Raw genomic sequence first — 14,183 nt, 5'->3', positions numbered from 1 at the left:
AATACTTTACTGTCATCGAGATTATCATAATGCTGTTGACAGAGTAACTTTCGATATCTGACTATATTTTGTTAGGAATGAATTTATCTCATGGAAAATACATACAAATTGTGTAAAGTTTAGTCCTGTTCAAAGCTTGATGATTATTGCCGGTTATTATCAGTTTTATGAAGATTAGTTTTCTATCGTTTGGGATATTTGTATTCAATTTTTTTAACATGGCAAAAATAATCCCCCTCATAAGCCCCCCCCCCGGCCCCCATCTCCATGTGCCATCCCTGAGATAACAATATAACCTGATTTAGGATGACCTTGGAAGACAAAAGAAAAACAGCACCAACATTTTCTGACTCATCTGGTAAGTGAGTGATATCATATATATTTTTCTCAAATTCTATTCATCAACATACAACTTATTCGTTTGCCATAAATAAAAGAAACGGCGTATTTTAATATAACTAAAGATCTTACATAAGTAAATGAATATTGGAAACTGACTGGGAAATTTAGACAATGGAAAAGAAATGAGAAATATATGTCTAGAATGGGTTTTGAACCAGCGACCTCTGCATTACATTCCCAGCAGCTGGTGGCGATCCCTATATAGCCATTTCTTTGCTGGCTCGCTGAGGGCGCCAAGTCAGAAGCCACAGTACCTCGCATACCGTGTAACCTGGGATCCCGGCCCAGTTTCATTCGGTACAACCCAGAAAGAGGTACTTCTTAGCTCTTTCCCATAACTAAAGATTATCTATATTGGTCCCAAATTTCAGCGAACTAAAAACTTGTCAGAATTTTCCAAAGTACTTTCCTAGAATATTCCCAGCCATCGAGGAGTACAATTTTTTTAAAAACGAGAACGTTTAGTGGTTCCGATGTCTAAACATGCATAGTGTGGCAAGACATACATGTTAATATACATGATCTTGTGCACACCTACAGGAGATTATCTATGGACTAATGCTGCAACATATAAAGAAAGGTATCAGGAATCAGTTATCATGTTTGACAATGCATCGACCATTTGATTCACTGGTAAGGATTTTCAGTATAGAATTTTTATTCCAAACTTCCGAAATGCAAAGGGTTTTCAGACTTTTACACCTGTTGACCTCTTTTAACCTCTACCAATTTCAATCATGGAGCATCTATCTACCAAGTATGACATTATTTCAATTTGTGGTTCATGAGATATCATTTTCTACAAGCAGTTTTTGACTATTTCCAATTAAGCCCCACCAACTCATGAATATTAATATACGGTCAAAGTCGTTCTTTTGCAAAGAAAATACCTTCCTTGATGCATTTACTCTCCGAATTGTTCTCAGACATTCTTTATGAACACACAATATGACTACATGTCCCAGTGAGGTAAATTTCCTCCAGGATGGTACTAAAAAAGTTAAATGAATTTTGACAAAAAGTGACCATATTTTGAAAATCTGGCATTGTTAGGGTCAATACAGCATACCTTTAAGGAACCAATATTCAATAATTTTCATTTTCCCATGATTTTCAATACCTGCTGAGCGTTTGAATGTGGCTATTAAATCATTATCTGACATTGTAGATAGGTTCTTGATATTAATCAAAACCTGTTGATTTAAGGCAGACAACCACTCCTATCAAGCTATAATATTTGTAACTGCTTTCTAGTGAGGTAGTATGTTATCGCGGACACATGGCATGCCTACCACCATCTACAGGAATGGAGACACCTGTGATGAACGAAGCTGCATCTGACGCAAGGAATGTGATCGTGTTTGCAACTTCCTCTGGTTGTCCGTGACGACCTAATGCATGTGTTGTCTTACAGTGTTCCAAGAACTACAAAAGCAAAAAAAAAAAAAACAGCAAGCCCATTAATTAGATTCAATATGATAATCATTCAGTAGTAAGTTTTCCGGTAATATGAATTAAGGGGGAGAAATAGAGAGGGAAACTATCAATCTACACAGGCGACAAGGGTACCACCCGATTTACTCTTTTGGCATGATTTAGGACCTTTATCTGCCAATATGGGTGTGTGCTGGTACGAACCTGGGGCAAAGATATTTGATCTGTGATCATATATCCAGGGACCACTGAACCCTCAAAACTCATCTGACCAAACTAGCAATTTATTTGCAATGCAGAATGAAAGACACAACAACAATCCTGGTCTGGAGGGGGGTAGGGAGGGGGTAGGCAAATCTGCCCCTGGGATTGTCTCTGCCTCCCATGCCTCCCATCCATCCTACCTCTTCTTTCTCCCACACTCCTACTGCCGGTCATAATAGATGATAAGTCCTTATTTTGTCCACCACTGTGTGATGTCACCAAAATGAAGTCATCTTCAAATCATGCTCCTTTACTTTGCAACAGTGGCGTAGGAAGATACTTTTGAGTGGGGGGCTGAAGACTGATGGCCGGCCTGGGGAAGGGGTCTAAGGGGAGGGGGTGTCCCCCTCCCTTTTGGATTTTTTTGCATTTCCAGGTGGCCTCAGATGCAATTTAGTGCAATATAGCACACTTCAACCCACCCACTCCATTTTGTATATAATTTTGCATTTTCACCTGGCCTTAGATGCAATTTGGTGCTCCAAATGAGATTTTTTTCTCAATTGGAAATGAAAAAGGGGTTTCTGACTTGCGAAGCGGGGGGGGGGGCGGAATGATACTTCCGCCCCTCCACATTTTTCACTGGGGGGCTGGCGCCCCCCCAGCCCCCCCGGTTCCTACGCCCTTGCTTTGCAATGATATTCGATTGTAACAAGACAGTTTCGAAGAATAGTCCAGGTCAAAAGTTCTTTTGATATATTAAAGAGGAACATAATGTTAGTATTCTGGTTAAATTTGCATTGAATTCCTATGTAGTTTTTTAGGTATTGACAGTTGAAGTTGCCACCATTCGTACCAAAAGTGAAATTGGAGCAAACAGGAGTGACGTCATTTGGTACGAAAGGTGGCAACTTCAACTGTCAATATCTCAAAAACGGTACATAGGAATAGAATGCAAATTTCACCAGAATGCTTAGATTATGTTTCTCTTTAATATATAAAAAAGAAATTTTGACCTGGACTATTCTTTTAAAGACTATCCAGTTCATGTTAAGCTCAAGGCAGACCCAGATGAACTCCCCCCTCCCAAGGCCACCATACTGTCTCCTTAAGCCTCCTCCCACCCCCCTGTTGCTCCCACATTCCTTCCATTGAGCCATGTACAGTCAAACATGGGGTGAGCTATGGGTGTAATCTAAAATAAAATCATTCTTTTTTACCTGCTTGTACTGCTCTTCTGACATGCCACCTCTTTTGTGAATCTCAGTTTCTACTACACCAGGACTAGAATGTGTCAAAAGGAAAAAAACAATCAACGACAGAATTTGCAGGGGGTTAAATGACCATAAACAATGCCAAGAACATTCCTCACCCGACCCCCCCCCCTCGCCCCACAAACACACACTCCTATTTCACATGGATTCTCTGTTGTATTCATAGACTGTTCTCAACTTATAATTTACAGAAACAAAATTTAAAAAGTTTTAGCATTTCAAGAGAGCCTTATGTGAGTACAAATTTGTATAAAGTCAATCAATCTGGTGTAGCCAAGAATTTTTTAGCATATCAAAATTATTAGAATCATGGAAACAAATTAATAGTTCCTTGCTACTAATAATAATTATCGCAGCGACGATTCAATAGCAGTAATTCATAGCATGAAGATGAATAATTTGTAGCATGGAATTTATCATTTGTATGAACGAATAAATAATTTGTAGAAATGAAACTAAAAATATTTGGCAAATGGCACTGAAGGCCTTCCGTATGATTCCCCCCTTCCATGACTGGACAGATCAAGCAACTTATGGAAGTCCTGCATACATACCCGCTTTCACTACAAAATTATTCACTCTACTGTGGATTTAAACTACATTAGTTTAAAACTTCTTGAACCCTTTACTGATTCGTGCATACACATGGAAAACTAAAATTGGCTCCAGGTGAATTACCAATAATGTTTCACTTTCGTTGTAAAATAGTTTGGTCTTAGATAAAGCATTTATGGATTTCGTATTAAGATTTATATTGTGATATATGTCTTACTTCACTGCATTGACCCTGATGCCTTTGTCTGCCAACTCTGTAAAAATAGAATAATAATGAAAAGAATTCAATGATTGAATGCTCAAGTTTCACCAGCTTGGCAGGGATGAGTCATTAAAACTTATGTATGTATTTTAGATCCTCCTGCAAGCAGGAACTCACGAAGAAGCCATTGTTGGCTTATCAAAGCTGCAAACTGACCAAAGTCATTCTCTTAGATTCATATTTAAGGTCCATGATTATGAATTGTCAACAACTCTGTAACTGGACGACATAAATTAATCTTGGAGTGACTCGAACTCTGGACCTTATGATGGAGAGGCAACGGCTTTAACCACTGAGCTAACACTCCTAGTTTTCACTCCTAGTAACTCCTAGCTAACACTCCTAGTAACACTTATAGTTTTCAGTCAAGGAGGGCCCTCCATTGGCATGGCAGTCAATGATGGTGACAAGAGTATATAGTACCTAAGCAGCTGAAACCCTAGCAATGGCAGATGCTGTTGACAACAGTTATATTCCTAGGTTTTATTATATTCACAGCTCACAACTTGGTTTTCTGGCATTTCCAGTTATATCACTGTAAGGAGTCTCTCTTTCGTATCGGCTATGATGAAACTGCAAAAGTAACTGAAACTTATAGATCTTTCTGTTTGGGTGTAGGGATGGGGGGAGACGGGTGGAGTAAGAGGAGGAGGAAACAAGCTTACCACAAGCGTCTCTACAACTCAATGGGTAAGTTATAACATTTATCTTGGGCAACAGCATGAGCAGAATGTTTTAGAAAGCATATACTTCTAGGAGAATTCATTAGAGTAGTTAACCCCTTGGACTTAGGAGTCCTTCAATCAATCAATCAAAAGAAAATGTAGAGTGCCTAATTTCCAAAAGTCAGCCAATGTTTTAGTGGTACTTAGACTCAAGAAATTGCTCTTGAGAGCAAAATATTTAACATCCTGAACAAACAGTACAAGGAAATTTGGTTGCTTCAAAACAGCGGGTACTTAAAAGGAACCAAATTCTCTTACCTAGAGCGACGCATCTTGTAAGTTGATCCAAACCGGCTTTAGATACGCAGTAGCACAGAACATTTGGAAACTAAGGAACATGAAACGATGAGAGTAAAATGTCATCACTGCTGGTTATAAAATCGACGGTGACAAATATTGAGGGTAAGGAGTTTGTTTTGTTTACAGAATAATCTTTATAGTAGCAATGGCATATACAGACGAGCTACAAACTATGGGGCTAGACCTACATGTGGGTTTTGAAATTTTTTCGATGGGTTGTGTAATATTTCCCAGACATCTGAAAAACAGTTTCAGAGCATATTGGAGTAGACCAATCAAGAAAATTTCTTAAACTATAATCCATGGTCATAGCTAGGTTTCGTGCATTGTGAGCATCGGTTCTGAGGGGTGAGGGTGTGTTTCGTGCATTGTGAGCATCGGTTCTGGGGGGGTGGTGTGTTTCGTGCATTGTGAGCATCGGTTCTGAGGGGTGAGGGTGTGTTTCGTGCATTGTGCGCATCGGTTCTGGGGGGGTGGTGTGTTTCGTGCATTGTGAGCATCGGTTCTGAGGTTAGTGAGGGTGTGATGAGTTGTGGCTGAGTCCTCATGGAAGATCATGGGACATGGGCCTAAACGTTGGCAGACTGCTGGAATACACTACTACTGCTTGTTGGATAAGAGAATTAAAGACGATCACTTCTGAATTAATTAATATAAATCTTGACAATGCTTCAAGATTCCTATTTTAAATAAACCCAGTCATAAGTCCAACAAAGATATCAGTAATGTCATAATTAATTGGGTCCAATCTGATATAATCTTAATATAGTGTCACTTTTAAAACCAGCCTTACCTTAGTCATTGTCAGTAAAGGTTACCCTACAGCAACATGAAGCATACATTGTGTTCTACAAGAACATATACTTCCTGCTTAATACTATATAAGGGTAAAGTAATACAAATACTACAGATATATACATTTTAACCAACTCACAGAGTAATGTCATGGACAGTGGACAAACCAAAACTATCACCAAGCTTTGATCCCTACTTTATGGAATTAATGCCTTTTATTCCATTAATACACTGGCAGATCTTAAATGGATTGTAACTATGGACTTGTCAAGGTCATTGGTTATTTAGCCCCCTCCCCCAACCCTCTCCAATCCACCAATTTAAGGATACTAGATGTTTGCTTAAAATCGTTATATACAGTACTCAGTTCTATCCCCGGCAGCAAATTTCTTGTTGATGTTGATGTTGAAGCATAATGACCATTGTTTGACTTTCTGGCAGTTTTTTGGAGGGAAAATTACTCAGATGATGTCCTAATTTGTCTTTATAACAAATTTTATAGGAATAAAACAGAGACAAAATGACTTACTGATCTCAGACCAGCTACCGTTGAGACGTTAACGATTGCTCCTTTAGTCTTTGTCAGGTGCGGCACTGCCAGCTGAGTGAGGTGGAACACAGACCTGAAAAACAGAAGGTATCGGTCATAAAATTCATTTGCTGTGTTGAGATTTGTGACAGAGTAGTAATGGAATGACACCATGGAACCCCCAAAATTACTGGTTTGGGGATTTACGAGCGACGATACTTACTTGTCTCCCACTCCAAAATTGCAATCATAAATTGTACGTAAATAAAAGGATACTAATGAGTTCTTCTTGGTACAGCGACGAAAGAAGGTCTCAGCAACTGAATTAACCAAGGAAGATTCAAAAAACGTGAAACATAATCGTAAAATCACAAACGAAAATTTGGCGAAAAATTACGTGTAGTCAACTTCCGAGTGGTAGATCCGGAAGGAGGAATTAGTGGGCGTGGCCCAGGGAGGGAGGGAGGATGCAGTGCTTAAACGTTTCCAAATGTGTAGTTAGGTAGATAGGAAAGTGCAATTGTGGAGGTGGGAGACAGGTAAGAGAGGAGCGATGTAAATCAGTCGTACACACAAAATTTCAACATAAACTAATGCTTTCAAAATTGAAGTAGATTGCAACTTCCACCAATGTCCATTTGCATAAAGTATGAAAGAATGAAAACCTTCCAGGTTTCTCGAAGATTACAATCGGAAGTGACATTCTCCTGACGTTAAAACGGAGAGCTTCCCTACCGTACTATACTGTACGCAGTAGCGGACTGGCCACACAGGCATTGCCCGGTGGGCCGGTGGCCCTGGTGGGCTGAGGACCCTGGTAAAAATTACAGCCCATTTTCACAGTAGTTAATAGAATACAGACAGGCTGTGTAGAGATATTTTTAACTGTGGGAATCAGCTCAGGACATCCCCTTGTTAGTTAGTCTGTTAGCAGTTGGTAACAAAAGAATGTGCTATTGGCAACCCGTCCGTGCTAATAGTTTTACGACAAGATATACAAGTACGGTGACCAATACATTCTGACATATACATAGCATTGGAAGACAATACATATTTTATTAATCTGCACCTCGTCCTCCAGAAAACGAAGTAAAAAAAGGTAAAATCTTATTAGATTATTTGGATATCACTCAGTAGCTAAGTCCTAAGAGATTATATATGAATAAAAATGACCCACATAGAGTTGGGTGTTGGTTTTATCAAATTAGACGAAGGTTATTTCTTATTTTGGGGTCTTTTCAAAGGATTATTGTAACCTACTGAATTGAGAAATATAGCACCATTATAGCATCTAGGCATTTCTTAACTTAGACCCCCTCCCCCAGGATGGCGATCACCATGTAAGTAACTTATCAATGAATAATGGCCCGGTCTAGATGAAAAATGCCCGGGCCTGTTTTTAAGACCCAGTTCACCCTTGACTGTACGTTACCTGAGGTTTACGTTCATGACTAGGTCAAAGTCAGCCATTGTAGCGGTCTCGATTGACCCTGTTTTGATTATTCCAGCATTATTAACCAGAATGTCTAGCTGTCCAAAGTGTTCGATTGTTTTATTTATGAGGGCGACATTGTCTTCTTCCTTGGTGACGTCCCCTTCAACTACCAACACCTGTCAAAAGTGATGGCATGATCTATATATTACTTGGATGGAACGAAAATATCAAACTGAAAATTACAACGACAAAATTGAATGAGGAATCCGTAAAATGCATATCAAAAGATTGGATCAAAATAAAATAAAACTGTGAGCAGACTACATATCCACTAGAGAGCATGTGTAAGAGAATGTGTACAAGTGTGTAATTTAAGTAAGTTGGCCTGACTTTACGATCCTAGCAGGATCTTCTTCAGAGGCTAACTTACAGTACTTACTTCAGGCCAACTTACTTTTACACAAAAGATTGGATATCTAAAAGAAAACTGCTAAAAAGAAATGCTCACATCATCACATGTCGCCATTACCAATCTTGAGTTCTAACACATCGTTGGCCTTACGTAGAACTTTACACAATAAGGAGCAAATTTTAACATTACAGGTATGCAAAAAGTACGGTATTTCATACAACAATCGTCTTCAAGCAATTCAACCTTTTGACTACCAATTCAGGCAAGATCAAGGATGACCAACCATGGTCGGACTGTGTCAATCACAACAAGAGAAAACTGATCTACTGTACTGTAAAATGTCTGTCAGAATCGGTTGATATCACCTAAGTGAATGTGAAGAAACACACCTTTCATTGAGCAAACAAATACTTAATAACTGACATTTTAAAGGTTAGACAACCATGGCATTACAGTGCATGATCCACCTATGTATGTATTATACAGTAGTATAATTATTAATTAGCATATTCAGTGTTTCTTAATTTAATAATAATAATAGGCATTTAGCTACGCTATTCATGTTAAGCCATATCACAGCGCTTACAACCCCTGCCCAATGATAACTTGTCCCAGAGACAATCCCTCCAGGCGGCAGCAGTTATATACTGCGCCCAATGACTAGTTACCTCACAGGTGCCCATTTAACCCCTGGGTGGAGAGAGGCAAGTGAGATGAAGCATCTTGCCCAAGGACACAACGTAATGAACTAGGCAGGAATCGAACCAGCAATCCTTGGATCACGAGTCCGACGCCTTAGCCAATTGGCCACCACGCTCCCAAATGCATGAATATGCATGAATTTGAGTTATTTTATGATACCACATTTTCAATAATCATTTTGCATACATACTGTTACTTCACTTAAAGGCATTGAAGACTCGCCCAAACAGCGTGCCGCCATCCGTTGCTTGCAAGTGAAGTTTTTCTCTTGTCCCTTGTCGCTACAAAATGCAGACAGTAATGAAACGTGGTACCTTGTTATCTTTAGCTGGACCTGAGATGTCCATCGCTGTATCCTTTGTACACTGTGCTGTGGGTATTGACCGCAGCTGAATGTACTGACTTTACACTTGTGTCTAATTACCGACGGTAGCCAGCTGTGTGTGTATTTTCTGGGATCGATGGTGGTGTCTAACACTTCTGCTACACCTCATTCGAAACTAGGTCAGATTACCGGCATTAGTTACTTTTCGCGCGAGTCTTCACACCCTTTAATGTAATGTTGTACATTTATGTATACTACACCTTAGCTCCGGCCTTTTCTGCATGTTGTCTTGTTTCCTCTAACTTGGCAACATTTCTGCCAGAAATCACAACTTTAGCTCCAAGTTTTGCAAAAGCAATGGCAGTTGTTTGGCCAATCCCTGAGCTTGACCCTGTCAAAAACAATAGACGTAAAACAAAATCCATGTGCCAAAGAGAGAGCGAGAAATATTGAGAAAAACTTATAAACTATGTGATGTCGGCTTGTGTGAAACCCTCTATACAGTTGATTTCTAGTGATGGCTTTATAATTGAAGCACCTTCGAAATTGACGCATGGTCTTCAAATATGACTAGCAGCGATTCAGCAGGCAACCTAAACATTTTGCAGTCAAGCAGAGAACTTTACATACAGTATTTCATGAGAGTGAAGTCATTTCAGGTCCATGATGATCAAATTGTAATTTTTTTTTATCTGTATTTAGAATTTCATCAAAATATGCTATTTTTTCTCTCTAGTGGTAAAATGATTTAGATTTTCAAAGAAAAACAGATTTATTTTATCAACCCCAATTGCCATGATCGTGCGGCCATCTGAAAAAGTTAACTTTCTGTTGCTTGCAAGTGACGTTTTGTTTGTGTCGCTACAAAATGCAGACACTAATGAAACGCGATAGCTTATCTTTAGCTGGACCAGAGATGTCCATCGCTGTATCGTTTGTACACTGTGCTGTGGGTATTGACCGCAGCCGCATGTATACTGAATGTATACACTAGTGTCTAATTACCGATGGTAGCATCTGAGTGTGTATTTTCTGGGATCGATGGTGGTGTCCCATACTGGAAAGTACTTTGACCATACGCCAAAGAAATACGCCAAGGTGGATGTGGTTTTGTTCTGTATTTGTACGCCACACTATCTAAGCAGAGCGCCACCATCGATCGGTTGGCGCGGAGCGTACAAAAAAAATTTTGGGTCAATAATGCCTCCCAGATTGAAGGAAATGGCACTTCCCGGACCATACAACTTACATCTGTAATTGTATATTTGGAGGTTTCATGTAATGAAAATTTGGGTGAAATCATCATGCGTAATGGGGATAGTAATATATTAGTACCACCCTGGAACACATCACATGACCCTCCATGCATGGTACGCGCGTATTTACTGTGTGAAAGTTTCTCCAGATTTACTCAACTCGATGGTCTGAACCATGCGTCACTTGCACTGTTGCGGATGAATTTTCCTCCACGCTTGCGCGATACGCCACGCCAACTGTCGTACTTTTTGCTGGGGCAGTAATGTATGCCGTACGCCAAATTTATTGCGTACATTTTCATACGCCAAAGATCTTTGTGTGAAAGGTCGTACTTTCCAGTATGGGTGGTGTCTCACACTTCTGTTTACACCTCATTCGAAACTAGGTCAGATTACCAGCATTAGACATTTCTTTTTGTGCTAGTCTTCACATCCTTTAAAGGGTCATTTCTCAAAAGTGATATTAAAATAATATCTGGACTGATACTCTGATAGCAGCAGTTTTGCCTTGAGGCATCAGGCTTTTAGTTTTCAAAGTGGCTATTCTTACGCCTAGTCATAACAATAATTCCCATGTGCGCATGCGCAGTTGCTATTTTTACGACTTGGAGTATAGTCAGCATTGCGAACTTCGCCATACTGCGAAGATCTGCCACCCCTAAGAAATACACGATTTCACCATGAAAATCTACAGGAAGAGTCAAATTTCACCAAAAAGTACGAAGCTACAGTTATTTTCTCTCCAAAATGACCCGTGTGCAAGAAATTACTTACATATTTGTCAATAAAATGACGAAGATCTATGAAGTCTGTTATAATTACTGAAAAAGCAACTGCGCCCCCAATTTTATCACCATCGCCACACTGTGGGTTGCGCGTCCGAACTTCGCAATACTCTAGCAAGAAATACCAGTTCCACAATCACGAAGAATCTTCTTGGAAAACAACGTGAAAACAGTTTGTAGGAAAGAAAGTTTGGCCGTGTATCGTACTATAACAAAATTCTCCCACCATATGAAGTATATTTTCAAATGATTTATACCAGAAGATGTAGTTTTTGGGTGTTTTAAGTCTTAAGTGGCCGAACTTCGAAGTCACCATCCTACTATTTTTACGACCAGGAGTAACAATAATTTCCGGTTAGGTTTAGGGTTATGGTTGGACTGATGGTTAGAGTTAGGGTTACTCCTACTACATGAGCAGTTGCTTTATTTACTTATTTACTTTATTCGCCGATGTCGTAAGAATAGTTTATAAATAATTGTTGTGACTAGTCGTAAGAATAGCCACGTCCTTTAGTTTTAGGGAAGGCCTACTGTAGGCAGTCAAAGTAGGCCTATTGTACAAGTATCATCAGATCAAGATAATAAGATCGGCTTTTCAACTCACAAAGTAAAAGTTTGTGATTACATATCTACCAACTGAATATCACTTTTAACTTTGTTGCTCGTATCCCTTAATTCAGTACATTATAACCGTACTTGAAAATATCACGGAATACATTTTTTGTACTGCTTACATAGCAATAGCTATATAGGCCAGAGGCCTAGCCTCGGTCTACATGCAAGGTAGGCCTAGATATTTTGTGAACAGTTGAAAGTTTGAATGTCCTGTCCATGGTGCAAATAGAACGAGTCATAAGACACCACGAAAGAGACTATGCCAACTTACCGGTAATTACTGCGACCTTTCCATGTAAGTTTAATGGGTTAGACATGATCTTATTTTGTGCAAGTGCATGCGAACGTCTGCTTACAACTTAAAGGTAGCACAAACATTTTATGTGACAGGTACCACGTACTGTGAAACTAGACTAGACGGACATTCAACCGAACATTCCAGTCGCAAATTTCAGCCGTACATTCCAATCGCTCATTCAGGTGCGCTTTTGGGTGCACTTTCTGAAGCTTGCGACAAACTCCAGCCGTACTTGCTGTAGCAAGCCGTATAATCTAACACGTTGTCAAATAGGTAAGTCTTTGAGTTTATCTCATAGAAATTGATCAATTTCTATGGTGTATCTATATTTACATAGCTGCTCCCCCGTCCCTTCCCCCACTTTGAAAAGTGGTAGGTGGAAGGAGTATGCTTCTTCAACTAAGATTAGAAAGCACTCGACAGCTGTGCTAGATCATTGAGAAATGAATGTAATCGGAAAAAATCGTTGTAGGTAGCCTAGCTGCTTCATAATCCACCGAGTTTTGAAACTCCCTTTATCAAATTAAACTTACAGTTACTCAAATATCATATAGTAATTAAAGTACTTTCAGATGCATCTCGCGTATAGCTGACGATTACTTTAATTCCACCCATGGGTGCACCCAACCGAACCCGGCCCATACAACCCACCCATCATAACAATTTCATTCCTTTCATAAAAATGTGGTGACCGGACAACTCCCCCTGGACAATTACCCCCAGACAACGTACGAGTACCCCCCCCCGGACAATTCCCACCCAGATAATGCCCACCCCGGACAGTTCCCACCCCAGAAAACTCCCCCTGAACAATTCCCACCCGGTTGACGCCCACCGGACAATTACCCCCCCCCCCCCGGACAATTACCCTCCCGGACAATTCCGCCTGTAAACCCCCACCCCTACCCACCCGGGACAATTTCCCCCTCAATCTCCCCATCGAGAGCCACCAAATTGGGATGATTTAATGACGCTAGTTACCACCAAAAACTGTGCGTGCGTACTATATTATTATATATTAGCATAACCAACAGGCCCAACTCACCTGAGAAAAAAAATAACCGCGAAGTTAAAGATACGAACAACGAGTATCTTTGTGCGAGAATCTCGTGCATTAGTGATATATTTATTTATATCCATTTTCTGTGTGTAAACCATGTCTGCCATGTAGAGGGTGACTTTCGCTTAATTTTTCCACAAAAAGGTGTGAGATATTGGTTTACTTAGATCTGAATTACCACTTTCGTCCTGTTACGCTACCAATGTAATAATTTTGCAATGTAATAAAACATACGAACACCGTTGAATTGAAAAACTTAAATAGCAAACAACTGTATTTTAGGAGACAAAGTACCAAACACTTTCTTGTTTCGCGTGCATTGTGTATACTGTAGCTACGCTGACACAATGACAATATTTTGGGCGTCAATTTGTAAAAAATAGATTTGGCGCGCTTCGCGCTCACTAGCTGCATTGATGCTGTGAGAATGATTTACTCCGTCCACAAGCAAGCTAGCTAGATAACCTTAAGGTAGCATAATCCTATTAGAGTCTATATCCATCCGCTCGATTGTCCTCCTTCAGGAAAAGTGCCAAAAAGCAGCAGGAGAACATCTTTTTTTTTTGTGGCTTGCATGTTGAAGAGCATGAATGGAAGTACATGTGATGAGAAAATTGGGTCAATTGAGGCAATTTTAGACCCCCTTTAGGCCTCCCAGGAGCAGCGTAGGAAAATTGTTTACTACTGAGTGAAGAGGTTTGTTTACAAGTGACGAAAACTTCCGGCTCGGATAGCAAAAAAATCTGCGCGGTCATGGTACGGAAAATTAATGGTGCCAGGAAAGGCCAACTTGTCAGCTATCAGGTGATGGGTAG

The 14,183-nt window shown here is 39.9% G+C and overlaps 1 protein-coding gene across 1 annotated transcript; it reads right to left on the bottom strand.

The window, feature by feature from the left end:
- Positions 1 to 342: 342 nt before the first annotated feature.
- Positions 343 to 12,438, bottom strand: LOC139962980 (3-oxoacyl-[acyl-carrier-protein] reductase FabG-like). Its single transcript, XM_071963418.1, has 8 exons — positions 12,282 to 12,438; positions 9,615 to 9,745; positions 7,913 to 8,091; positions 6,481 to 6,574; positions 5,115 to 5,184; positions 4,087 to 4,123; positions 3,261 to 3,324; positions 343 to 1,827 (listed from the first exon to the last, which is right to left on the bottom strand). Exons 1-8 carry the CDS (start codon positions 12,325 to 12,327, stop codon positions 1,669 to 1,671), a joined length of 780 nt encoding a protein of 259 aa, XP_071819519.1. The 5' UTR covers positions 12,328 to 12,438; the 3' UTR covers positions 343 to 1,668.
- Between the last annotated feature and the right edge of the window lie 1,745 nt (positions 12,439 to 14,183).

This window comes from Apostichopus japonicus, chromosome 21 (genome assembly GCF_037975245.1).
Source record: "Apostichopus japonicus isolate 1M-3 chromosome 21, ASM3797524v1, whole genome shotgun sequence".
Lineage (NCBI taxonomy): Eukaryota > Metazoa > Echinodermata > Holothuroidea > Aspidochirotida > Stichopodidae > Apostichopus > Apostichopus japonicus.
The sequence above is the reverse complement of the archived record's forward strand: the minus strand, read 5'-3'. Positions and strand labels throughout refer to the sequence as shown.